Below are 27,762 nucleotides of genomic sequence, written 5' to 3'. Positions count from 1 at the left end.
TCAATATATAGTAAGAACAAAAACACTGGCAACCTACAGTAACCCCATTTAATAGTATTTAAGTGGCCTTCACTGAACAAAACTTACATCACAAATATCGCTCTTGAATTTAGAAACCAAAAATTATAGTTCCTCAATTAATAGATGGAAATTAAAGTGCAGATTGCTTATGAGCTCTCTAAATCTTCATTGGCAAGTTAATGAACACTTTTCCCCTAGCATTACTTACTTTATGAGGGCAAGCTATTGTTCTTGGAGCATCATCTTCTTTAATTTTTCTTGGCTTCATTCTTACCAAAAAGAAAAAAAAAAAAAAAAAGAAGAGAGAGAGAGAGAGATTTGTAGGAGTGGGTAGACTCATCTGGCATAAATCATATAGTCCCCTAAAATGTTTTCCTTATAGATACAAACAACTAGGATTACAGAATGCATCCAGGAGGGAAGGGCTGCGACCACCACATTCACTGAGAACCGGGACTGAGAAGTGTCCTTCCCGTTTCACAGATGTGGATGCTGGTGCTCACAAAGGCTGAGCTGCTGCCATGGATGGTCTCACAGCGAGCGAGCTGGGGCAACTCAGACCAGCAATGAGGTCTGTGTGCCTCAAACATCAGCTCTTTCCTCCAAGCTCTTTAAATAACGCAAGACCACCAGCCCAAAACACAGAGGAATCTCCTAGTGGGAGCTACGCAAGGTATCCAAGAGCAGCTGCTGTGGTAACAAAGACACCTTGTGAAAAGGGAGATTGGGGGGGGGGGGGGTAGGGGTCGGGGGGACTTAAACACAGATCTCTACAAAACTGCTTAGAAAAAAGGAGGGAGGGTTCATTTCATACTGACAGACATTATCTTTAGGAGAGATAATTTTTTGAAAAGGGTACAGAATAGTCCTTGTAAACAGAAAATCCTTCATATACATATCTCTGGAAAGAAACATAGTACATGAACTTGGTATTGGTGTTTTGGGGGAGGAGCCTCTAAGGACTGGTGGACAGGTGGAACACCCCATACTCTTTTCCACTGTTGAATTTTATCATACTACTACTTTTGGTGGCAGTGGTGGGAGGGAGATTACAGTTTTTTCAAATAATAGGTTGTTGTTGTTGTTTTAAATAAAAAAACGACCGATCTCTGGCCCTGTGCATACTCACTGCCCAGAGAGCTTATTGATTTGGTAGCTTACCTACCTGCTATTTCCACTGAACCAACCTTTGGTCTTTTGTCAAAACTTTCTCTCCAAATACTCCCTACAGATCTGTGTGTGGTAGAGGGGTGAGAGATTAAGAGTTCCTAGAGAGACTAGAAAAAAAGATTTACATCTCCGAGACAGACGTTCCTTCTGTCCCGCCGTTTGCTACCTCACTGTCCTACGTGAGGATGCACAGTTAACAAACAAGCAACGAGGTCAGCGATGTCTTACCAGTAAGAGCTAACTTACCAGCACTCTCTCATCACAAAAGATTTCTGCGGTCATCTTTAAGTTAGCAAAGGCCCTGGCAAAGGTCCTTCTTCACCCTTGATCTGGGAAAGGCATGCCCTGAAGTTTGTTTTATAAAACCTCAACTGGCGAAGTCACCTAGTTAAACTCTCCATCCCTGGAGGAGCACTGGTGAAATAACTTTATCTGGCGGCTGGAACCCCCTTCTCGGGAGTCTGTTCAAGACTGTGTGCATTTCCTACTTTAAATTCTGAGAACATTTCCAGCTTGGTATCCACCCCCATTCCAACCCTGTAGATACTCGCGGGCTCTTGTACTTGAGGGATTACCCCATCAGCTAGCAAATATTTTCTAAATGTTTGTTGGGTACAGGGCTCTGAACTAGCTAGCCTGTTATCTTAGGTACCATTAATCCCTGGAGCTGGAGTGTGAGCTCAAAGAACTTCAGAGGACAAAAATTTGGTACCACTGCACCACCTGCAGGTTAGATCAGAGCTTGGAAAACAACAGCAGTCCACAAGAACGAGTTCTACTCCAATCAATCAAGTAATAATAATAACAATAATAATAATAATAATAATGGTCTATTAAGAACCAGGCTTCAGTCTTCCCAATGGATAATGTTTACTCTTTGATGATTACACTGAAATGCTCTGTATGTCTCAACTGTGGACTTGGCTACATGATTGTGTCTGTCCAAATCTGCAAGAGTGGTATGCCCCTGAAAGGGGGTTAATTTTATTGTGTACAAGTTATGTTAATAAACTCACTCTTAAAAATGTCCACTGGGTTTACAGGTTAGTCACACAGACAACCATCTCCTGTCCCCACCCATCTGGGGTTCCAGTGTGGGGGATCAATGTCAGTGAGGTACCTGCATCAGTAGGACAGGTGTGCCCATCCCACCACCCTACCATTTTCTCAAATTTATTCCCAGGAACATGATTTTTAAAAATGTTTTATCACAGCAATTTTCAAATATACTCTAAATGAAAGGGCATAGTCCCATGTACCATTTACCAAACTCTTGATTTCTTAACTGTTATCATTAAGCGGTATTTTTTCTTAAAATGTCATGTGCAAAATGTGTGCCAGCATGTAGCAATATAATTGATTTTAGAATGAAAACTTAAAATGTATTTGGACAAACACCCTTGGATGCAAGAAGGAAGTGAAAGGTTTAATTGCAGCCACTCTTAAGCTCCTTGGCAAATCCTCCTTCTTCACCAGAGTGGCAAATGAGGCGGTGTACATTGGTGCCTTTTCTATTTTATTTGAAGGCAAACACTGAAAAGGTCATTTTCCAAAAACTAGACTGAAAGTGGGGAGTTTTTTTGTGAGTAAAGACTAAAATTAAATCTTCATGGCACCAACTGATACATAACCTACAAAATAAAGAAAAGCATTTGAAATCCTAAAAAAAATAATTTTTAAGAAGACTCAAATCATACACTGCTACTTGGTATATCTCTTCAACCTACCCAAACCATTCATGATGTCCAAGATTTGAGTTTTTCCTCGACTAGGATATTTTACAACGGGTGCCACCGACAGTGGGCAGAGGCGCTCCTGGATCCCCCTCTGGGGGCCCCAGGGGTGGGCCTGGCACAGACTTCTACCAGCTGCATGACCTTGAGCAAATCACTTAATTTCTCGGCCTCAGTTTCTTACTCTGTAAAAAGGTAGAAGGCTACTATGCGCTTTATAGCTGCGAAGACTAAAAGAGAGAATGTACCTGAAGCTCTTGGGGAATGACAGTTATTCTCATCATCCCCGGCTGTGTGTTAAATGGGCCTACCTAAAAATGAGTTCATTCCTTGGAGGGGGGGAAAAAAAAAGGCCAGTCATACTTAACAACCCAGAAGATTCTGATGCTCCGAGCCACTGTTTTCAACTAAAGGGCTGCAGGACTGTTGAGAAACAGCTCAAGTCAGTAGGAAGGTACCTTTGATAGATTATACATTACATGGAGGAGCCAGGTACCCAACAAGAGAAGCTTCCTGTTCAGGGAGAATGGAGAGCATGCCCCGAGCAGCGTGGACACTGGTTCTACCCCCAGCTTACTCTGCCAATGTGGTGGGAGCCAGGACCAAAAAACTGCAGGAATCTCCTGGCACTGCTTCCAGAAGGGCGAAACCTGAGTTCTAAGATAAAGCTCAATGTCCCAGATACGGAGAGGAAACATTTTTGAGGCAGAGTATTGAATGAAGATAAGCCTGTTCACAGTAAAATAAGCTCAGCTGCCTTCAGCCTGGAACCCCACCCTGGGGCCTGCGCTCCTGGGGCAGAGGCTCTGGTGGAAGGCCACTACCATCTGCAACCGAACTCACCTCCCTTCTTGGTGCAAGGAGTGGTGCCTCCGTCAAATGAGGCCAAGTTCGCTAGATAGAGTATCTCCTATGCAGATAGTACATCTTCACCTGTTTTCACCTGACGGTACTTCTGGCTCTGCTACCACATCTCATCTTTACACTAATCCTGCAGGGAAAGTCTTGGGCTGGGTGGTGGCCAACAATGAAAATAACTGGAGACCAACCTAACCACTCCGAATTCTGAGCTTTCTAAACCAAAATTTTCTAGAGGGCTAACTGTAGTTAATGAAAAAGGGCACAAAGGCTGTTAATTTAATCAGGAACTAGAGCTTGCCAGGTCCCACCCACTGACCACTTTTTGAAGTATTTAAAAAAAGAACAAAGTCACCTCCCCAATTCTAGGGCTTTCAAATCAAAGTCCTCATTTCTTATACCTGCCCCACCCCCACCACCATGTAACTGATTTACTTACTAGCAACCGATTTTCTAGGCCTGATGTGACAGGAACCTGAACCATTCTCTGGTCAGTTCCAGGTCCAGTGTGGAACCCCATCACACAGCACACAGAGGAAAGGGAAAAAGCAGCTAACACGCTACCTTGAGCCAAGAGCTGAGTCAAGGTGGACAAAGAGTGGAAGCCAGCAGAACAAGTTCTGTGGGTCTTTACAAGAGAAGACGACGGTGTCTGCACCCCAACAGTTTGAAACTTGGTGCCGCGTTGGCTTTCAGAGTCCCAGGCACCAAGGCCTGGGGCCCCCGGAAAATCCTATTCAGTGGTTGGTTACACACATTCTCAAAACCTGAGGACCTGACAAAATAGGGCATTCCAGGCTCCGATATCTCTCACCATCGCCACTGTCCAGTTAAGAGACTTGTTTTACAGGATCTAGTCCATGATACTAAGGACAACGGGGATGAGCCCAACCCTTCCCCTCATTTTGTATACACTGTTAGGATGAGCGAGACAAAATGAAATCTTTAACAGGTTCATTAGAAAAGAAACACACACTGTATTCAGATGATGATGTAAATATACTGGCTACTGTAGAATCTAACTGTGTTGCTAGGATCACATTTCTTGCTCTAGGAGTCCAACACAGTAGCTTTAGGACCAAGGAGAGACTTACAGAGTCAGGCCAAACAAGTTCTCTGCACTTCAAAAATCACCAAAATTTTATACCCACTTCTGGGCCACGGCTTTCTGAGCACCGCCTTGCTCTTCAGGGGGTTTCTGATTATCTTTTCCTTTTTAGAGAACTCTCTCCCATAGCACCAGACCTTCTGGCTTCTTACTTATTCTATGCACTGCTGACCAAACTTGACTTTTCCTCAAGAAAGCCCTACAACTCACCAACTTTCTGTTCTAAACTGAACGCTGTTTCTAGCCTGCCGCACAGCTGCCCTCCAGATTTTCTGTTCCCCAGACTCTTTAGGAAGGCTTCCTCTTGATGTGCGTCCTCGTTTTCCTGGAGTATATCGTCAGGTAACCCCCTCAGAAGGGTGCATGCAACATAGAACAAATCCTAGTGTCTACAATGGCCGCCTTTTTGCCCTGTATTTGACTGACAGCTTTGCTGAATCAAGAATTCTGTTTATAGTAACTTTTCCTCCCAAATCTCAAAACGTGGTTCCACAGTCTTCTAATTATCTATTGCTGGTGAAGAAAAGTCTCATTCAGCCCTAGTAGGGTTGAAGGCAGCCCTGAGGCAGATGCAAGGCCACGTGGGAAGCAAGCAGAAGCTTCTATTCTGCAACAGCAACACGTGCTTCCCGAATGCGGGGCTGAAACCTCAGATTTTCTCTTCAGGAAACCAGGGACAAACTTTCAGATCAACTGCCCCAATTCAGCAGTGAGGGTGAACAAAGCCAAGGGTCACCGACACCTCATCACTGCTGCTCAGTACCCCCAGGTTCATGCTCTCTGTAAAACCCTGTCACAGCCCTCTGTTCCTCCACTGAAATCATCCATCACTCTGCAAGTAGAATTCAAAGAAACGTTACCCTCCTCCCTCTCTCTTGGACCTCCTGACCACTCCCTGGGCCTTCCTGAGCTGCTGGGTCTGTCTGAATGAGCCCTCTACCCTGTTGCTGGTTCCCTTGTGCTCCGATCACAGGGTTTTCCCAAGACTGTCTTCTCCACAATTGCCCTCTCACAGCACAGACGTCCGTGCCACTTTCAGCCTTTGCCACTGCCCATCAGATGAGTCTAGCCCTGGCTTCCTTCCTAAAACCACCTCAAGTCCAACACAGATGATTTATTAGCATCTAAAACCAAACAATACCCACCCTAAACCCCAAACTGGCACCCTCTCCCAACCCCTTGCCACCTGAGGTACAAAATGCTGAACATCCATTCTGATTCCTCCTTCCCAGAGACACACACCCAGTCTTTTTTCAGTCTTTCCACCAACTCCTGCCACCCAGTCACATTTATTCTTTCACTGCAGTCTGGCCCCTGCAATCCTGGCTCAGGCCCTGGTGACCTCTCCCACTTCCTGGCTGTACCTGGGCCGACCCAGCCTGGGGACAGCAGACATGTCAAGTCCATCTTTGATCACAGAGCCCCTTCTCTACTGCTCACACACCTCTGCAGCTGTCCGCTGCACACTACAAACATCCAGAAATGTGGGTCCAGTATTCATAGGACTCAATGATCTCCTACACTCCAACTGTCTCCCTGTGAGCAACTGAATTCCGAGCCAAACCCACTTATTCTTTTCTAGGCATATGTCATATGGGGATTGAGTATGTACCTTTCCACTGTGCTCATGCCACACTAGCATTAGCCCCACCATGGAAACCCCACCTGCCCCCCAAATCTCAGTGTTCTTCAAGGCTCGAGTCAGATGCCACCCTCTCTATAAGGCTTTCCTTGACTCCTGCATTCTGTATCTCTACCCCTGGGGACAATAGCCCCTATCCTCGCTAATTCCAAGCATGATAACAAGAGATTACTACTTTAAACACATACGATAATGCTAAACACTGGCATGCAATTGGACTCAAATCTGCCCCCAAACTCTAACCTCAATGCTGACTATGTATCTACAGATTCCATTTTTATTTGTATTTTGGGGGAGAGGTATGCGGTGAGGACTGAGTAGCATACCTCTTTAAAATAAGAAAGGCAACAAAAGCTGGGACTCAAGTCATTAACAAAAGGACAGAAGCCTTAACTTTTTTTGTTCAGTTGTGATCAATTAGAATGTAAAGTCACGTTTACCTTCCCTATGGCTGCAGCTTCACGGGACCGGAGATTAGGACACAAACCCCTTTACTACAACAAATCTGACTCTAACGCCCATCTGATACGTGGGGGAAACCAGGCTCCCAATGGCAGGTCATCACCCACCTCGTTTTAGCAGGGTTGGGAGAAACCAAGACACTTCAGGGTCTCCAGCTCTTATCCACTCCACTCCGCTCTCAAGAGAAAAACAGATGAGGAACCCACTCTGTCCCTAGATGGTGTGGGATCACAAGGCTGTCTCTCTTCCTCATCCTGCCCTTGCCTAAATTTCCTGGCCAGTCCAGGCTCCATTCAACCTCAGGGTGGGAAAAGAAGTCATCGGTCTTCCTGCTCCAGAGTTTATTAGTTCTTTTCATCTTACTAAAAATGGTCTTTGAGTGTGTTCTCACGTCTTCATAAAAATTGTCCAATGGTGCTGGGAAATAAATACCACAAAAGGGGCAGAGGCTTCTGCAGGAGCCCAGCCTGCTTTGCGCAAAAAACAAGCCTCCAGAGGGTCCAGATCTTCCTGACTGCTCACCTTGGCCGGTCACAGGGGTCCCTACCATGAATTTTTTATCTCTTTCTATCATGCCTGCTTAAATTAACAAAACCCCAGGAGCTTAACTGATAACACACTGAAATATGAACCGATGACTCCTTCCCAGGGTTCAGGTGGGCCTGTCCAGCACCGACCCAGCCCTTGCAGCTTGCTCCAGCACAACACCCTCCAACTTACAACGTCTATAGAGAGGCCAGGAGCTGATGTAAAGAGGCCCTGTTTCCAAACAAATTCTTTTTGATTTTATTCATTCACAAGCAGTATCAATTACGGAATTAAGAGGTTATTTGCTTCGTCTCACTGTCTACAGGATCTAAAATGGTGCCATGCACATTAACAGCAAAGTTACCACTAAAAACAAAACGAACTGCTTTTGTTTCCATAGGTTTCCCTGGAGCAAGACTATGAACCAACCACCACTGTAACTTAGACACAAAGAACGCAGCTGCTGACTCTCCAGTACTTTATGTAATTAGAAAGAAAGGAAAGTTCTTAGGGCTTACCTAGCAAATTCTGCCAGTTGTTTGGGGTCTGAGAGGTCAATGCCAGGTATCCCTCCAGGAGGAAGCTTCTTCCCTGTCATGTACTCTGAATAATCAGGAGGGGAGTTCTCTCCAATGATCTGCTCTTCAACCACTGTCTCATGGTCAATATCTTTTTTTTCATCTGAAACACACCATAAGATTAATTATTTTAGTGGAGTAAAAACATGTATGTGGGGAGATAAAGAACTACGAAATGTGCTTTCATTAGCAGCTTCTGGAATGGGTGATTTATAGCCACTAGCCCTATTTCTTAATTACCCAGTCTTTCTCCTCAATCTCCTGAAATCCTGTTTCTGCTTGAAGGTCACCAAAATCTGCGATGTCAAGCCCAACGGACCTTTGTGCAAGTGCTCCTTCTTAGCCCATCAGGAAGGTTCCCCATTCCTGACTCTGCATTCACTTGCCTGGTTCTGCTCCCACTTCTCAAACTGGCTTCTTGTCAAACTTCCTTGCTTCTCCTCCCACCACTTCTCAGAGTTCTACTTTCTGTCCACCCTACACATTTCCTGTTAACCAGCAATGTGGCAATGCTGACTTGAGTCTGATGCCCCAGCCCTCACCCTGTAGCTGGTCTCCTGCCTCCCCCTCCAGCCCCTCATTCTCACTGTTATCCCTCACTCCTTGCTCCCATATGATGGCTTTTCAGTTCCTCACGAATACTCCCAGCCCTTCACCCTAACCCCATGGCTCATACCCAGACACTTTATAATTACAGCAGTTTGTAACTATAGTCAGCCTCTCCCACTAGATGGTAAAAGCCACGAGGATAGGGATCCTTGTCAGATTTGATCCCCAGGTAACCCCAGAGCCTGATTCAGTCTGCAGAGTTGGCCTTCAATAAATACGTGTTCACAGAATGTAGGACATCTCTACTTGTCAGTCTTACTAAAAAAAAGACTTACTAAAAAAAAAAAAAAAAAAAAAAAAAAGGGAATACTGACCCCCATAATTAATCTCCTACATCCCAAACACCAAATCCTATTGATTTTTAAAAGGTCTTCTCCCTTTGTTCCACTGCCACCAAGTTAGTTCTTATTATCTCAAACCTCAACAACTATTGTAATTTCTTAATTTATCTTCCCAATTCCATTCTCTGCTGTAATGATGCTATAAAGGATCAACTGATACAGAAAATGCAGCCAATATATTTTCACCTGGTTTGAACCCTTCAGAGGTACAAATTATACTTCAACTTGGCATCCTGGGTCCCTTGCTGTCTGGTCCCAGTTTACACAGCTAGTGGGAGTTCCGTTTCTCCTAGGCACATGCCCTAGATACTGCAACCAGGCTGTGTTCTTCCCAGGTTAACTCACAAACATCTGGCAGGAGAGATTCTTCAACAGCTTGTTGATTCTACTGCTCTAGCCTCAGATTCTTACCTTTTCCTTGAACTCCTACATTATTTCTTGATAACAATGCTGACAAACTCTAAATCATGCTGTTTTGATTTTTTTTGTTGTTGTTGTTGGTTTGCCTCTGACACTAGGGTGAAGTACAGAGGCCCAACTGGTTGGTCTTCAACCCCTTTGGTGCTGAAAGCAGAAAAATAAAGATGCTCCAAAGTTTTCCATGCTCACTGAAATGTTCTATTTCTCCATCAAAATGTTTCACAAAGAACAATAACAATAGCTTTCTGAATTGAAAACTAGCTTGTTCAAGTCTTACCTTTCCACCAGTGTTACAAAAATAAAATGAAAAGGGGTGTCTAGGTGGCTCAGTAAGTTAAGTGTCCAACTCCTGATTTTGCCTCAGGTCATGATCTAAGGGTCGTGAGGTCGGGCCCTACATTGGTGTAGGGTTGTGTGCTGAGCATGGAGTCGGATTCTCTCTTCCTCTGACCAGCCCTCCCCACGTCCCTCTGCATACCCTCTCTTTTAAAGTAAAATCTTAAAAACAAAAATCCCACAAAACCAAAACCCAAACAAACCATACCCTCTAAGTGACGTCACTCACTATCAAAAAACTATGCCTAGCTGTTTATCACCAGGATCTCTGACACCAGGGTATGAGGACAAGATAAAGACAGAATGTAGGGGCACCTGGGTGGTACAGTCAGGTCAGGCTCCCACTAGTTCAGGTCACGATCTTGGAGTTGTGAAATGGGAGTCCGTGTGGGCTCTGTACTCAGTACAGAGTGTGCTTGCGTTTCTCTCCCTCTGCCCCTCCCAAGTAAATAAATAAATCTTTAAGATTTTATTTATTCATCACACACACACACACACACACACACAGGCAGAGACACAGGCAGAGGGAGAAGCAGGCTCCATGCAGGGAGCCTGATGTGGGGACTCGATCCCAGGACTCCAGAATCATGCCCTGGGCCGAAGGCAGGCGCTAAACCGCTGGATGAGCCACTCAGGTGTCCCAAATCTTTTTTTTTAAAGGTAGAATGTAGGTTCACCTGATTGAAGTGGTCATTATCATGTTCAATCAACCACTCCCAGTGATGAAAAGCACAGAACAGGATACTCTTGAATGTCTCTCTTCTCCTACCACTCTTCATTTTATTATTTTTAAAAATGATTTTATTTTATTTATTTATTTTTAAAAGATTTTATTTATTTTTTCATGGGGGGGGGGGGGCACAGACACAGGCAGAGGGAGAAGCAGGCTCCATGCAGGGAGCCAGATGTGGGACTCAATCCTGGCCTGGGCTGAAAGCAGGCGCCAAACCGCTGAGCCACCCAGGGATCCCCAAAAGATTTTATTTTTAACTCATCTTACACTGAATGAGGGCTCAAACTCACAACCCTGAGATCGAGAGTCACATGTCCCACCGACTGAGCCAGCCGGACTGGACTCCCCTACCTTTCTTCATTTTAGAAAACATTATAGGTCACTGCCAGGAAGAGAATAGCAGCATTTCACCGAATGTTTACTGTGAGGGCACTATTTTCATTACTGCGCATATCGCCGTAGAGCTGGGCAAATTAGCAAGTTCACTCTTCACAGGAGAAAGCTGAGGCCCAGAGAGATCTGTAACTTGCTCAGGGCTAACTAGTCAGTAAAGGGTAGATGTGAATGCAGGAAGCCCTGATCTCGGACCCGGGTTCTTCACTGTTAAGCCCATTGCCTCTAGTTTGGAACTAGAAGGATCTCAACAACATGTCCTGGGTAACCTCTTTACAGACGAAGATGAAGACCATAGTGAGATGTACTAATGAAGGACAAGAAATGTGGTTAATAATCATAAGTTAGAAAGCTGGGACTCTGCACTGTAATCCGATTATTTTCTCAGGGCTGTGAGAATTCCTTCACCCTCCAATCTCCCAAATGAGGAACGACCACATGGACTTGCAGGGGCTACAGAAATACACAGGGAGGGAAGCTAATTTTCCTCACTGACGTTTTGTACTTCTGATACAAGAATGCTAGCAAGGCTGAGGATCGCTGCTGCTCTGAGGAAGCTACTACGGATGAGGAGAGCTGCATCTCAAGTGTGCTACGGCAGAAAGATGGCTCGACTTCAGGCTTACGGAACCACTGGCTAAATCATTCCTTGCACAGTTCAACACATAGAAACTGAGGGTCTCCTGTGTATGCCTGACACTGTTCCAAGACACCAGGAACAAAACAAAGTCTCTGCCCTCAGGAACTTGCTTGTCAACAGAACCTTCTTGGTGTGCCCTCACATGGCAAAGACATGCCTCATCATTTCTGTGTCTCTTCTTTATATATAAAGAGCATTAATCCCACTAGAAGGACTCCACCCCCATAACCTACTTTCAAAAGCCCCCACTTCCAAATACCATGATTTGGGGGATGGGGACTTTAACTTATAAATTTGGAGGGAGGACACAAGTCAAATGAGGAAATGCTTGCTAAGGCTTGAGACTCAGTTCTTTGTTCCAACATTTGACAAAACCAAGCACCCAGAGAATAGTCCCTATCATCTCAGAACTACATGTATGGAGTCTAAGTAGAGACTGAGAAGTTTCAGGGTCTGCAAGTACAGCCCATGAGCTGGACTCAGCCTGCCAATCTTCCCCCAACATTTTTCATTTTTCACAGTTCCTTTTCTGTTATTTTTTTATTGAGAGAATCTCAAGCAAGCTCCACACCAAAGTGATGTGGGGCTGGATCTCATGATCCTAAGATCATGACCTGAGCCAAAATCAAGAGGTGGATGCTCAGCCAACTGACCCACCTTGGTGCCCCTCCTTTCTCTTGTTTAAAACATTTTTGGTTAAATAGACAGGAGCATAGTATTTATTATTTTAACCACTGGTGAATGTGCAATTCAGCAGCATCAAGTACATTCACAATGTTGTAATGATTATCACCACTATCTATACCTGAGACTTCATCAAAACCAAAAGAAACTTGGTACCCATTACAGAACTCCCCCCCCCCCCCCCCATAACTTCTATTCTACTTCCTGTTTCTATGAATTTGCCTACTCTGGGTATCTTTTATAAATGGCATCAAACAGTATCCTTCTGTGTCTGGCTGATTTCACTAAGCATAATGTTTCCAAGGCCCACCCATGTTGTAGCATGTACAAAATTTCATTCTTTTTCACGGCTGAATAATGTTCCTTTATGGACAGACATATCACATTTTGTTTGTCCACTCATCTAACAGACACAGGAGGTGTTTCCATCTTTTGGCTACTGTGAATAATGCTGCTATGGGCAATTCTGTGCACATATGCCACCTATTTTTATCTTTTAATATTTATTTATATAAGATTTTATTTATTTAGTTAGTTATGAGAGACACAGAGAGGCAGAGACACAGGCAGAGGGAGAAGCAGGCTCCCCGCAGGGAGCCTGAAGCAGAACTCTATCCTGGATCCTGGGATCAGGCCCTGAGCCAAAGGCAGACATTCAACTACTGTGCCACCCAGGTGTCCCGCCACCTATTTTTTTTAAACAAAGTTTTACTGAAACACAGCCATGCTTGTTTATATGTTACTTTCCCACTACAGTGACACTGGAGTTGATTAGTTGCTTTTGGATAGCCTTAAAACTTAAAACCTAAAACACTACTATCTAGCTCTTTATAGAAAAAGCTTACTGACCTTTCATCTACATGTTGGGATTTTACTTCGAAAATAGGATTAGGGATCCCTGGGTGGCTCAGGAGTTGAGCCTCTGCCTTTGGCTCCGGGAGTGTTCCCGCCCAGAGTCCTGGGATGGAGTCCCCCATCAGACTCCCTGAATGGAGCCTGCTTCTCCCTCTGCCTGTGTCTCTGCCTCTCTCTCATGAAGAAATAAAATCTTTAAAAAAGAAGAAGAAAGAGAGAAAGAGAGAAAGAAAGAAAAAGGAAGAAAGAAAGAAAATAGGATTAAACTAGAGTGGAGATTTTTCTTTGTGAAACAAGGAACAACTTCTGTGAGATTACCCAATAACGGGATTTACTTCCAAAAGAGACATTGGTCAGCAGGTTTTTAAAACAGGTTAGATTGTTTTATTTTGGAGGACTCCACAAATCTGGGTAATGAATCAGATGGGTGGGGGGTAACGTGGGTGGAAAAGGATGTTAAGTATGGCCTTCTAGGTTTCTGGTTTGCATTTCTGGGAGGATGTCATTAGCCAAACTGGAGGACGGGGGAAGAGACAATGCAGCAGAGGACCTGGAGCTCTGCTTTAATTTGAGGTGTCTGGGAGACACCTAGTGGACAGACCTCAAGGAGATACTTGGATATGCAAATGTGGACATAAATGAAATCAGGGCTGAAGAGAAATATATAACATTATCTATTGGAAAAAAAAAAAAAAAGAGAGAGAGGAGAGGGTTCAGAATGAACACCTGGGTAACTCCGGTGCTAAACAAATGAAGATGACTTTGCAAAGGAGACTGAAGGGATATGTCCAGATGCAGGAAGAAAACTAGCTTGGTCTCAGGAGAACTGTACTCAGTGACTTACCAAGTGAAAGTGACACACAGTCAAGCCAGTCTGTCCCGAGTACAGCCAATAACTACAAGGTCTGTACATAATAAAATCACAATCTGATTAAGGACAATCTGCTTTTGATGACCACTCTATACCTGCACTTCTAAACAATGTCAGTGATAAAATATTCTTGCCCTAAAAAAAATCTTTTGTTGGGTCATTCTAAATAACTGCTGTATGCTTTCATGATATCTATTTAAACTTCACATTATCACGTTTGTTACTTATTCCTTAATAAACAGTGCATTACACGGAAATTAATTTGGTAAACTCCTCAAAGACCAGCACACAGAAATCAACCAAAGGGTCATTAACTCTTCCACAACAAAATGCTAGGAAATAAACTATGTAGAAAAAAATAATATTTTCAAAAACCTGCTAAAGAAATGACAAAAGATGCTTGGTTTTATGGTCAGAGAAATCAAAGAAAATATTTGCCTCATTCTTTTTTCTTTCCTTTTTTAAGTAGGCTCTACATCCAGCATGGAACCCAACGCAAGGCTTGAGCTCTCGACTCTGAGGATCAAGACCTGCACTGAAGAGTTGGGACACTCAGCCAACTGAGCCACCTGGGCATCCCACCTCATTTTCACTGAGAACTGGACACACTAAAACAACAGATCAAAGAATGTTAATATCTGCTTTTTTGTCTTTTAATTTTTGCAAAAGAAACCTTTGGAAGTTTTTGCAAATATAAATTTATGATGCTCTAAAAGAGAAACTATTATTTTTATTACATTTATAGGCCATATGTACAAAAGCTTCCCTCTTAGTTAAAAAAATATTAGTGAAATGTTTTTCTTTTTTGTACAGTTTTATTGAAACATGTTTTACTGATATATAATTTCCCCTCTGCACTGGCCATTATTTGATTCCTTTCATTTCCTAATGACTATGAGAACAGATTTGCTCTGTAGAGGGGGGAAGAAGGTGTTAAGCGATCTGCTCTGAATGTCAAGTATGTAGGCCTACTGGCTGGCAATAGGGTAATAACGAATACACATCTAGGCAAGCATGTTTATGAAGCACAATATCTAAATCTCCTTTAAAAATTGTTATACACATGTATATGTGTGTATGTGTGTGTATATATATACATATACACACACATATACATCTCTCTGGAAGTTTCCTTAAAGGCAGGACTTAGCTAATTCTCTCTCCACTGTTTCAGGGAGACAGGGCTAATCTACATGAGAAATTTCACTGCAATGAGTTTCTATAACCAGTTTAACTTAAATTTATGATTGTGATTACCGGAACACAACTGGACAAAAGCAAATTAAAACCAAATTTCAGAATTCCAAATTGGAAAAAGCTGAGAATATAGGTCACTCATTCAAAGGGGGTAAGAGTGGTGTGGAAGGAGAAAATGTAACAAGACCTTCGAGTCAAATCTGATCAGGTGATTCCGGTATTCACTAATACTGGCTAAAGGCAGATGACCTACAACAAGCAGATCAAAGTAAAATGGCTTCAGGTGGAAGATGAAAAGACAAAACCCAGCCAATAGCACCTATAAATGGAGCACACACATTGTATTCAAATGGTTTGGGGGCAGAGAATCCTCTCCTGCTACCTCCCATGGTCCCTCGAGGACCTTCTCCTTACTGTCTCCTCTCATAAGCATTTCATCATCTCATCATCACAAGAATGAGTGTAGCACAAGATATTTTAAGAGAGAAACCACATTCACATAACTTTTATTACAGCATATGGTTATAACTATGCTATTATATCAGTAATTAAATATTTAAAAAAGAGATTTTGTATATTTACTGGGGGGGGGGGGTGGCAGAGAGTAGGAGCAGATTCCCTACTGAGCAGGGGGCCGGGACATAGGGCTCAATCCCAGGACTCTGGGAAGGCAGACACTTAACCGACAAAGCCACCCAGGTGCCCCTCAGTAGTTAAGTTTGAAGTGGGAGTGGCTTCAGGCCTCTACTGGGGGTCTTGGAATGCACTCCCACAGATAAGGGGGAGGGGAGATGGGCTCCTGTAGAAATAAGCCCCTGCCCTATCCCCATCTCTCAACTATTCAGTCTGGTTCTATATTACCAAAGCTGTCATCACTCCCATCCTAGTTTGAGAGGCAAAGCAAGAGACTTAAAATAATCTCCAGTCAAAAAGAGCAGTGAGGCACTCAGCCGGCAGAACACGCAACTCTTAATCTTGGGGCCGTGACTTTGAGCCCCACATTGGGGAGGTAGACCGTACTTTATTAAAAGATTTTATTTATTTATTCATGAGAGAGACATAGGCAGAGGGAGAAGCAGACTCCTCACGGGGAGCCCAACGCAGGACTCGATCCCAGGATCCTGGGATCATACCCTGAGCCAAAGGCAGTCGCTCAACCACTGAGCCTTCCAGGTGCCCCAGACCACACTTTAAATAAGTAAGTCAATAAATAAGTCTTTGAAAAAAGACTCAAATATATATATATATTTTAAAAAGATAGGATTAAAGAACTAAACAGAAAGGCTGGAAGCACTCTACGGATCCAGGGAAGAGGAGCCCTCCTGACTTCTACCAATACGGCCCTCTGGCCATATTACTCAATGTGGGAGAAAAGGTGTAAGGGAACTACAACTACACCTTTCCCTCTGCCCACCTCTCACCACCACCCCCAATTCACTCTGCTCTCCAAAGCACAGACCTACTTCCTTCAAGAGGCCTTTCACTCCTGTCACTAAACTTCACCTCGTTTCCTCATTTCTTAAAAAAGAGAAGACTACCGATAAGGCTTAAAGCAGAGAACGCTTTAAATGGGAGCCACTGTGTTTGGGAACACAGGGAAGAGAGAGCCAGAACACCCTTGTTCCACTTTCCCTACCCTCCTGGGCTTAAGGGGAACAGTAGGTGCCACGCTGAACAGTTGTGAAAGAATGCTGAACTTTTCTTAAAAGAGAATAAGCCTGTAAAGAACATGAAAATTCTGAGTTGCCTTCAGTTAGGTTACATTTGAAGTCTTTGTTCTAAGACACCACGTGAATATACTGGTTGGAATCTGTGCCTCGATACTCAGTGGTCCTCTTCATATATGAGCAGTTTACTTTGCAAGTCAGTCCTCAGAAAAGCTCGATTTCCCTACAAGCTTTTCTCATCTTAGTCAGAATCAGTTATCAGTAGTACACTTTCCTTTTTTATGTCACCTGCCAGGAAGCTCATGAGGGCTGACCCTAATGCTTCCCCCCCTTTTTTTCTGTGATCTTGATTTTCTATTTTCCCCAATTTACATATTTATTTACCTATATGGTAAATAATAAATTTATTTACCTATATGGCAAAAACGACATCATCGACTCACCACTACCATCACCCAAACCTTCACTGGGGAAATGGGGGAAAGCCAACTGTTAAGCAACAGGCAGAAATCAGTCACAGGCTATTTCCATGTTTCCCCACCAAGAGACCTTAAGACGAGATCCTATCATTTACTGAGTACCTGCTTCATGCCAGCAACTGTCCTATTCCTCAATGCAGACAAAACCTCAAAGATACTAACCCCATGTTTTTGGTTTTAAGAAAGAAGCCTCAGAAATGCCAAGTCATATATCTGAAGCGCTGTTAAGTTGCAGATCTAGGATTTGAAACTAGGATCAACTGTGTAGTCCATGCCTTTCCTAAAAAGGGCACACTCCTGCATACCCTCTCTCCTCACCCTTTATCCTTCTTTTCCACCTATGCAGTCAGAGAGGAGGACCGTATTCTGGTCTCTAGGCCACGATTCTACCTTACTGTGTGATTTTCATGTGCTCTTTCGCTCAGTTACTGAGAATCTTCTATATGCCAAGTGCCATCTAAGGCTGCAGGGTTACAGGCCCCAAACTTAGTCTCTGGAGGAAACAGAGAGAAGGAGGTTAAAAGGAAAAAAAACCAAGATAATTTCAGACAGTGCTACAAAGAGCATAAAACAGGGTTAGGAGACAGAGTGAGAACGGAGGACGAGAGAGGAAGGGCTGAGATGAGAACTAGATGGCACAAAATATGAACCTCTGGGGTCACCGCGCTGGAGGCAGAGGTAAGAGCAAAAAACAAGTTCAAGGAATGGCACGTCAGCTGGTTAAGGCTGGAACATAGAGGGAGTGAGTGAGGAAGGGAAAAAGCAGGGGCCAAATCATGTGTGGGCTCATAAGGAGTTTGGATTTTACTAAATTTGATTGAGACATCTGCAGGACGTGTGTGTATGTATGTGTATACATGAAAACACAAAACAGTATTTACCATTTTAAAGCCTATAGTTTGGTGGCATTAAGTATATTCACATCGTTGTGTCAGAGGTGTTTTAAAGCAGGAGTGAAGCCATCTGATAAGTCTTAGAAAATTCAGGAAGGTGTAGGTTGTCCGTGCCTAGATCTACAGACGTGAAATCCAGAAGTTTGTATGTAGTCTTTTTTTTTTTTTTTTTTTTTATGATTTATTTATTCCCGCGAGAGAGAGAGAGGCAGGCAGAGGGAGAAGCAGGCTCCATGCAGGGAGCCCTGACGTGGGACTCGATCCCAGGTCTCCAGGATCACACCCTGGGTTGAAGGCGGCACTAAACCGCTGAGCCACCCAGGCTGCCCAGCATTTAGTCTTTGTTAAGAATCTATATAAAAACCAGGGCACCTGGGTGGCTCAGTCCAGGTCATGATCTTGGGGTCATGAGACAGACCTGCATCAGGCTCTGCGCTCAGAAGTCGGCTTGAGATGCTCGCTCTCTCTGCCTGCCCGCCCCCCACTTGTGCACTTGCTCTAGCTCAAGCACTCGCTAAAATAAATCTTTAAAAAGAATCTATGAAAATCTATTTAATATAGGAACCATATGTATTAGCACAAACTGTAAGTGAGTTACCAACAAAGTAAGCAATTAAAAGCCAACTGTCAACTTGGAGAAGTAGCAGCAGCTTCTTTCCCTCAAAGTTCCCAGAAAACATAAAAGGAAAAGAAGCAGAGAGGATTGAGTTGAGAACTGCGAAAAGAGAAAGATACTTCAGGGTGTTTTCGGGAGTGTGATCACCTGTGAGATACTAGAAATTCTACTGTAGTCTGGGACTCTCCTGGAAGACAGGGTCCGGGCTCCAAAACAATTGTTTCCAGCAAGCAACAGCAGCCTCCTTCCCTACTCCACATTCCTTACATTTAAGAGAGATCACTTACACAAGAAAAAAAAAAAAGAGTCCTTCACAACCACTTACATTGTCCTCATGTGAAATCGTATCTGAGACCACTGTGTAACACTCAAGTGATGGAATGGTTAAGAATTTTACTCAAGAGTTCCTAATACCTCATTCACCAGGCCACATTAAAATTTGAGCGTTCTGCTTTAAGAAAGTTGAGTATATACTGCTTCCTAAAGTCATGTAGGAGTTCAGAAAGGAGTAGAATTTCTTTGTTCTAAAGGAACTGGAAATGCTTTCAGTGATCCTCCTACTCTAAGTCATTTTACAAAGAAACCAAGGTCAAAAGTTAAGATGTTCTAAGGCAAGACAGTTTGGTTAATGCCCTCTAAAGTGGAAATTTGATGCTGTTACTAATACGATTCCCAGAAACCACTGAGCTTGTTGTTATTGATAATTACTCATAAAGCTAAACAGAATGGAACCCACTAACACAAGGCACTTAGGAACAGGCGACAGTTCTCTTGTGTATACTGTAATTAAGTCCACCACACATAGGAAGGTACAAACTCATACACTATACTTAACTAACGTCTAAAACCTTCACACACCTTCCTAATATACTGCTAAGAGTAATGAGATTAATATTATCACAAACCTCAAGTAGCATTTCAGATGCCAAATTAAAAAATACAAGGTTTGAATGTTTACCCAACAATACTAGAGAATGCAACCCACTGGTAAAAATTCACATTTAAAAGTTAAAACAAGTTTTCACTTTCACATACTCCTATGGGAAGAAGAGCAGAGTTTATAGAATGGTCCCCTGGGAAGAGCAGATCGGGAGTTAACAAAGGAATGCAGACCTTAAGAAACATTCCTTCTAATAATTGTTTTTGCTAATAACCTGTTACAGGTCCTAAATTTCTCAGCCTTAAACCCACCTTACTAAGCACACTTCAACAACAACAACAACAACAAAAAAAGTAGGAAGTTTCTGGTAAATATTCACCCAGGAGTCTAGCATATGTTTTTAAAGTTATTATATTTATTCTCTTTCAAACGCTAAAATGCTGGTTGTAGGTAGGTCAGCAGCCCTGACCTTTTCCTGAGAGGGATTTTTCCTTTCCCACTAGGGGGAGTCAGCTGTTGATGGTGGGAGGGAAAAATAGAGGTGAATACCCTGGAGTGGAGAGTCTGACAGCAATGAAGCTGTCTCAGCAAGCCAGGCTTTCAGAACTACCCAGTCAGGAATCAGAATCTAGGACTTAGACTGCCCTATGTAGATCACAGGCTTGACAAGATCACTTTGGGCGGAGGGGGGGGGGGGGGGGGACACGGGACACGGACTTCTGTGGCTTGGCTCCATGGGAATTTATGTGCACGGCATCTCTAGTTAAGGATAAACCACGGGTAAAAAAAAAAAAAAAAAAAAAGGAGGAAGTGGAAAACCCACAAAAGAAGCAAATAGGACTAGTGACTTTTAGCAAACTTAGAACTTTCTGAATATATAAAACTAAGAAACAGATACTTTAAACTTTCTTTCAGTTTACTGATTTTAATATCAATGGTTTTCTGGCCTTAGATGTTTTGCTCAATCCAGCATAAAGCACTTCTATATTTGGTCTAACAAAAGAGAAGTAAAATACCAACAGCCTTGAGTGAAGGTCACAATTTCTAAATAACTGAAACCTCAAGATTTTATTTATTTTTAAAAAATTTTTATTTATTTATGATAGTCACAGAGAGAGAGAGAGAGAGAGAGAGAGAGGCAGAGACATAGGCAGAGACATAGGCAGAGGGAGAAGCAGGCTCCACACACCGGGAGCCCGATGTGGGATTCGATCCCAGGTCTCCAGGATCGCGCCCTGGGCCAAAGGCAGGCGCCAAACTGCTGTGCCACCCAGGGATCCCCAAACCTCAAGATTTTAAAGCCTTTTTAGGTTTTTCTCAAAACAATGTTTTAAGGGCACCTGGGTGGCTCAGTTGGTTAAGCATCCAACTCTTGATTTTGGCTCAGGTCAAGATCTCAGGGTTGTGAGATCCCAAATGGAGCCTGTGGAAAGTCTGCTTGAGAGTCTTTTCCCCTCCCCTCCATTCTCTCTAAAATAAATAAATAAATAAATCTTAAAAACAAAAAAACCTAACAGCTAAATGTTTTAAATACCCAGTTTTTAGCATGAGCTTCCCTACTCGGCCCAATGATTAAGTGGTTTAGTTTATAGGAACCTCTATAAAATAGGATGTTACTCCTATACGATAATGATGACAATCTAGGGGAAAATGTATGAATGAGACTCTGCCCTACATTTGGCAACATGGAAATGTTCATTAATCATATGCCAGGAAAAAACCCAAAAGTAAACAAGGGCCTTAAAGCAGTGTATTAAGCACGTTTAAGACACAATTGAAGTGTGATAAAACACCACAACACAGCCTCACAGGGCCTTCATCTTCTCATGTGTGAAAATACAGGTCCTGCTCTAGCATCTAAACAATAGAATTTTATTCATCCTTAAAAAGGAATTACATACACTCTACAATGCGGATGAACCTTGAACACAGACTAAGCTGGACACATTAGACCAGACTGTAGGAATTCCATTTCAATGAAATGTCCAGAATGGGCAAATCCAGAGAAACACAGTAGATTAGTGGCCGCCAGGGACCGGGGGAGAGAGGGAAAATGGAGAATGACTGCTTATGGGCATGGGGTTTCTTTTTGAGATGATGAAAATGTTCTGGAATTAGCTAGCAGTGATGGCCCCACAACCTGGTGAATGCAGTGGAAGCCACTAAACTGCGCCCCCGTGAATTATATCACTTAAAAAGGGGGGAAAGAAAGAAGCCTATCTTTAAGGACCTTTCCAGGTCTAAAACTACTCTAGCAGAACCATTAGATTCCCTTACCATTGCTCCATTAAAAAGATGCCTATCACACAGATTGCTGTGATTCTGTGGGCAATTAGAGCAGGAGAGCACATAAGCAAAAGAAACCCATACAAATCCAAAGATTTGGTTTCCAGAAACATGCTGGCTCTATTTTTTTTTTTTTTTTTTTTTTTTAGCCAAGAGGTACTAACGAGTAACTAGAGCCCTCAGAATACCCTGTGTACAATTATTTTTATAAGGACTTCAGGAAACTCAGCTTGGACTCAGGCAAAACTGTCACCTCACAGCCCATTCCCACCTAAAGGGCTGTTCTAATGACAGCACAGTGTTGTTCAAACTCTTCTTGCCTAGCTAGGATCAGAGGAGATGGGAGTCCGTGAAAGCACTGAGCATACTGCCTACTACGGTCAACACACACACACCGAGAAATTCAACTTAACAATTAATCTACTCTGATTTCTCCACCTATTACCAATTACCTCACTTCAGTTCCGAAGATTCCACTATACCCAGAATTTGAACTTGGGACGTGCATAGTTAATCACAAACTATTTAGCTTCTCTTTGGTAATAACTCCAAACCACAAGGACAAGGAAGAGGGATAGTTCACCACAAAACATGTCTGAGGAAACAGGCCACACTGCGTTACTGCCATCAAATATTTATAACTACCTTTAGGCACAGAGTACTCTGACGTGCCAGACAACTAACTCTGCAAAGAAATGGGCATTAAAATAACCCCAAACTGTGTAACTCTGTAAGCAGCCACTTGCACAGGGGAAGTAATGACTTTTAAATGCTGACTTAATTGTAAATTAACTCCCATTAGTCAGGCCTCTCAGACCACCCCCCCCCCCCCCCCCCCCCCCGGGCTGACTCGATACACATCACTTCATCAAGCAAAGCCATCCCTACCAAGCTTTCTGGGTATGAAAAAGTAGGCAGGCTATTTGGTTAAGACCAAATACAGAATATAAAACAACAAAACACCCGGCTTTCTAAATTTTTATGACCAACACATCTTCACCGTGAGAAAAAGTAAACTGAACTTTACGTGGTTAAGGTATCTTTGTATCGGTGTCTAATTTTAGACGGGACCCTCAATTCAGCCAACTCAACAGTGACACACTGGTGGAAAGCCACGGCCTTTAGTTCCAGCAGCACCGCGCGGGCCACCAGTCCTGGGCAGGCATTCCGAGCACCTTTAAGCAAGCACACCGGCTTCGCCGACACCTATACCTGCTAGTAAACTCGCACTACTCAGACCTCCGCGGGGCCCTCAAACCGCAACAGCAGCGCCCGGACACCTGCAGACTGTGGCAGCACCTCCGATTCCTTGGCCCGGGCCCGAGTCCTAGCTCCACCAACGACGCTAGTTATCCCGTCGCGGGCCTGATTTCAGGAGGTACAACCAGGCCAGCCTTCCGCCTTCCACTTCACCGGTTCCTCTCAATCGTTAACGGGCCTTTCACTCAGGGGTCATCGCGCTTTGAGGCTCCACCCCGCTCTGACGACGGCCCTGCGGTAACCAGGGGAGGGGAGGGTCCTACGAGTCAAGCCAGGCGCTGAGGGTAATCCCCCAAGTGTTAGACTTCGGCGGCCGCGGGAGGGGAGGACCGTCCTCGGTCTACCTACCATCGCGGCAACTGAACTAGAGAGCGTGTGACTAAGACAACAGGACACCGACAAGGGGAAGAAAAAAAAATCCAGCTTTTGGTGTGTGTGCGTGTGTGTGCTAAAGTGAAACAGAGAGGCCTTAAAACACGCAAGTAGGTCCCTTTTGCCCCAGTTCTTTCCTCTGGTTTTCTAGAATCTTTCTCTTCACCACCCACTGGCGAGGGCACCGACGCCAGGTGCCCGATCGTGCCCCTTTAGCGACAAACGTCCCCAGCTGCGCGGCTCCTGCCCTCCGCAGAGGCAAGCGCTCAAGGGAAGCTGCCCAAACGCAAAGGGTTAAGGACGACTCCGGACCCCGCGGACCCGCTCCCCGACGTGCCGCGGGCGGGGGGGGGCGCCGGGGCGAGGACCTCGCGGGCGGGCGGCGCGGAGCCCGCACACGCGGGCCCTACGTGCCGCCCAAGTCCCGCCCCAGCGAGGCGAGCGCAGGGAGCGCGGCCGCGGGAAGGGTCCGGGCCGCGCGCCGGGCGTGGGAGCGGAAGGCGCCTCTCGGGAGCGGCGGAGGATCCGGGGAAGGGAAGGGGAGGGGGCGGGGCGCGGGCACGGACGCCCCCCTCCCCCAGGAAGGCCGCGGCAGGCCCGGGCGAGCCGCCAGGCCGGGCGCGAGGGCGGCGCAGCCCCGCCGCCGGGCCCCCCCACCCCCACCCCCACCCCCACCCCTGCCCTCACCCTCGGCCTCGCGGGGAGCAGGCCGGGCGGGGGTGGGGGCGGGGGCGGGGGACAACGGGCCGGCGGCCGTCCGTTGGCCCGAGCGCGCCCCGCCCCGCTGCGCCGCGCCGCCCCGCCCCGCGCCGCGCGGCCGCCCCGCCCGGGGAAACTACGCCATTGCGGCCTAGCGGGCGGCGCCGCGCCTCCCGCCGCCATCTTCGGCCCGCCGGCCCGCCGCCCGCCGCCCCCGCCGCGGCCCGCCATCTTTTGGGGCCGCCATACTTGCCCTGCGAAGAAGATGGCGGCGCCCATCACACACATAAAACATGGCTTCCCTTCAAAACAAAAACATCCCGGGGGCCGGCGCGCGCCGGCGCTCACCTGAGGACCACATGGTGACCGAAAACTCGCCCTCCAGGGTCTTGATCTGCACCTGCTTCTGCTCCCACTTCTTGTTGCCCGCGTCCGCGCCGCCCGCCGCCCCGGCCCCGCCGCCGAGGTAGCCCTTCTTGCCGCTCTTCTTGCCGCCGCCCTTCTTGACGCGGCCGCCGCCCGACGACGACGAGCCGCCGCCGCCGCTCTTGCCGGCCGCCGCCACGGTGACCAGCGTCTGCTCGATGTAGTCGTCGTCGCCGCCGGCCGGCGCGGGCACCGGGATGAGGATCTGGTCCTCGAAGCCGTCCTCGGCGCGCAGCCCGTCCGAGTCGTCGCCGCCCACCACCTCCTCGCGCGTCTGCACCAGGATCACCTCCTGGTGGTGGTGCACCTGGGTCGGGTCGTCGGTGACGAGCGGCTGCAGCGCGATCATGGGCGGGTGGTGGTGGTGGTGGTGGTGGTGGTGGCCCGCGTGCCCGTGGCCGCCCCCGCCGCCGTGGTCGCCGCCGCCGCCGTCCTCGTCGTCGTCGTCCTCCTCCTCCTCCTCGCCCACCACCGTGGTCTCGATGGTCTCCACCGGGATGGTCTCCACCTCGATCTCGTGCAGCTCCACGATCTCGGCCGGCATCTCCGAGCCGTCCGTGGCGATGTAGAGGGTGTCGCCCGAGGCCATGGCTGAGGGCTCCGCCGCCACGGCCGCGGCGGCCTCGGCTCCGGGGCTACGGGCGGGCGGGCGAGGAGGCGGCCGGCCGTGGGGAAGGAAGGCAGAGGGAGGAAGGCGGCGGGCGGGCGGGGGGAGAGGGGGCGGGCGGCGGGGGGAAGGGGCGGGCGCGGCGGCGGCGGGCTTCCCCGCCTCCTCGCCTCGGTGCGCCCCGCGCTCGCTCGGCCGCTGCTCGCCCCGGCGCCCCGCCTCGCCGCGCCTCGGCCGCCCGCTCTGGCCGCGCCTCCTCCCGCCCTCCGGGCCGGCGCTCCGCTTCCCCCTTCCTCCTGCGCCTCCGCCTCCTTCCACACAAATACCAACTCCTCACCCCGAGCCCAGATCTCGCCGCCGCCGCCGCCGCCACACTCCGCTCAGCCTCGGCCTCGCGAGACTTCCGCGCTGGCCTCGGCCCGCCCCGCCTCGCTCCCACTCGCCCGCCGGCCCTCTCGCTCCGCCCCCTCCGCCAATCGGTCTGCGCGTTCGCCGCCGCGGCCCCGCCCACTCACCCGGGCTCCTCCCGGACTGGGGTCGCAGGGGCGGCCCCCCGCGCGCGCCGGCCGGCCGTGGCGCGTGACGTCAGCACGCCGCCGCCCTCGCCGCCGCCGCCCTCGCCGCTGCCGCCGCCGCGAGTCGCGCGCCTCCCGCCCTCCGCGGTGGCCCCGCCGCGAGCCCCGCGAGCCCCGCGGCCCGGGCCGCCCTCGGGACAGGGCGTCGCCGCTGCAGCCGCCGCTTCGGGAGCCGGTGAGCGGTGCGCGGCCCGCGGCGCCGCGGGGGAGGGCGGGGCCGGCTGCGCGCGGGGGTCGGCGGGCGAGCGGCCCGGGCGCCGCGCGGGGGAGCGGGCGGCACGCGGGGCGGCCCCGGCGCCCAATAAAGTCTGCTTTGACGGGACACGCCTGTGCCTCCTCCTTCGCTCGGGCGGCGTTGGCTCATGGCGCCGGGCTGCGGGCGGCGGCGGCGGCGGCGGCGAGCGCGCGGGGCGGGCGGACAAAGGCGGGCGCGCCGCGGAGCCGCGGAGGAGCAGAGGGGCAGGTCCCGGGCCTCCGCCGGCGCCCTGCCCGCCCGCCCCGCCCTGCCCTGCCCTGCCCGCGCCGGGGCTGCCCTCCTGCTGCTGCGGCCCGCCGAGCTCGGGAGCACCGGGCCCCGGCCGCTCGTCGCGTGGCTCGGCTCCTTGTGGCTTTCTAGAATTGCCTCGGGAGCGCCCCTTTCTTCCCTCTGCAGCCAATCAGTGCTGCCCCCGGCCACCGTCCTCACCTATTTCTCACTTCGCGGACGCTCCTCCTCGAGCCCCCCCGGCCCGCGCCGGCCTCACCCCGGGGGCGCCGCTCCACCTGCCGCGGAGCCCGGATTCTCCCGCGCGCGCCCCAGCGGCGACCGCAGCCTCCCCGGTCCGAATCTAGATGCCTTGCGGCGAAGCGGCTTCGTTCGCCCTGACTCGTGCTTTCGGCCCACCTGACGGGTTGCTTTGAAGCCATAAAGACCCCCGGGTCTTCGGGAAAACCTCGGAAAACCGTAAATCCGGGAAGGCGTCCTCACCGTCGTGCTCGTCTGGCCAGTTTAAGGCCCGTGCGAGTTCCTCGAACTCTGGCCGCAGCCGTCCTGCAGTCCACGCCCCGGGAGCATCCTGGCCCGTGATCCGTCGATCTTAGGTCCAGCCTGTTAAAAACAGCAGGTGTCTTTGGTTACATGTTAGGGAAAAGTGGGTGCATGCTGATTAAAAAGCGGCTTGGTCAACTTAGTTTTTACTTATTTCCAAATGCCGTCATTCGAACTTGACTTTTGAGAATTTTAGTGTAAGGAGTGAAAAATTAAGATCGTTTTTCTCTCTGAGTTTCAAAACCTGAGTAATTCCCCTTGGAGTGCTGCACCCACACAGTTTGGCAAAGTCGGATCTGTTGAAAGAAGTCATTTCTGGCTTCGTAGCTTATAAATTGTGCGTAAATATTTCACAAGCGAAAACCAATTGTGGGAGAATTTTTGTGTGTGGCTTAATTTCCCTTTCCCCACTCTCCAGTAATTGATGGGGAAACCCGTCTAAGTAGTTGGTACGTCCCCATAGATAGAGAAATGGGGGGAGTACCTGCTTAAGTAGCCCAGCTTCCAAGTGGTAGATCTATAGACGTTCACCAACAAGTGGAGAAAGCTCGAAGGGGTTTAAGACTTGAGAAGGATGGCAGGTGCGACACAGCATTAAGGTGTTCTTTTTTTTTTTTTTTTTTTTTTTTAAGATTTTATTTATTTTTTCACGAGAGACACAGAGAGAGGCAGAGGGAGAAGCAGGCACCCTGTAGGGAGCCTGACGTGGGATTCGATCCCGGGTCTCCAGGATGGCGCCCTGGGCCAAAGGCGGCACCAAACCGCTGCGCCACCTGGGCTGCCCTGTTAAGGTGTT

At 47.5% G+C, this 27,762-nt stretch overlaps 2 protein-coding genes across 2 annotated transcripts in view; one reads left to right on the top strand and one right to left on the bottom strand.

The window, feature by feature from the left end:
- Nucleotides 1–25,501, bottom strand: part of YY1 (YY1 transcription factor) — a 32,989-nt gene extending 7,488 nt beyond the window's left edge. The window contains exons 1-3 of the mRNA XM_026012568.2: nucleotides 24,680–25,501; nucleotides 8,041–8,203; nucleotides 230–290 (exon numbers count right to left, since the gene is read on the bottom strand). Coding sequence (XP_025868353.2) covers nucleotides 230–290; nucleotides 8,041–8,203; nucleotides 24,680–25,346 — 891 coding nt within the window. The 5' untranslated portion in view covers nucleotides 25,347–25,501. The remainder of the gene's footprint in view (nucleotides 1–229; nucleotides 291–8,040; nucleotides 8,204–24,679) is intronic.
- LOC140599252 (uncharacterized) lies at nucleotides 25,345–27,104 on the top strand. The gene is made up of 3 exons (XM_072760485.1): nucleotides 25,345–25,398; nucleotides 25,496–26,114; nucleotides 26,592–27,104. Exons 1-3 carry the CDS (start codon nucleotides 25,345–25,347, stop codon nucleotides 26,768–26,770), a joined length of 852 nt encoding a protein of 283 aa, XP_072616586.1. The 3' UTR covers nucleotides 26,771–27,104.
- The last annotated feature ends 658 nt before the right edge of the window (nucleotides 27,105–27,762 follow it).

The sequence above is a fragment of the Vulpes vulpes genome, chromosome 6 (assembly GCF_048418805.1).
Source record: "Vulpes vulpes isolate BD-2025 chromosome 6, VulVul3, whole genome shotgun sequence".
Classification (NCBI taxonomy): domain Eukaryota; kingdom Metazoa; phylum Chordata; class Mammalia; order Carnivora; family Canidae; genus Vulpes; species Vulpes vulpes.
Note: the sequence above shows the minus strand (reverse complement) of the source record. Positions and strands in the feature narration are given on the sequence as shown.

Excerpts from the sequence above, each read along its gene's own strand:
- LOC140599252 (XM_072760485.1), top strand. The coding sequence starts at position 25,345 with ATGGCTGAGGGCTCCGCCGCCACGGCCGCGGCGGCCTCGGCTCCGGGG. Across the intron at positions 25,399-25,495 it reads CCTCGGCTCCGGGGCTACGG|GGGCGGGCGCGGCGGCGGCG; the intron begins GCGGGCGGGCGA and ends GGCGGGGGGAAG. Across the intron at positions 26,115-26,591 it reads AGCCGCCGCTTCGGGAGCCG|CCAATCAGTGCTGCCCCCGG; the intron begins GTGAGCGGTGCG and ends TTCCCTCTGCAG.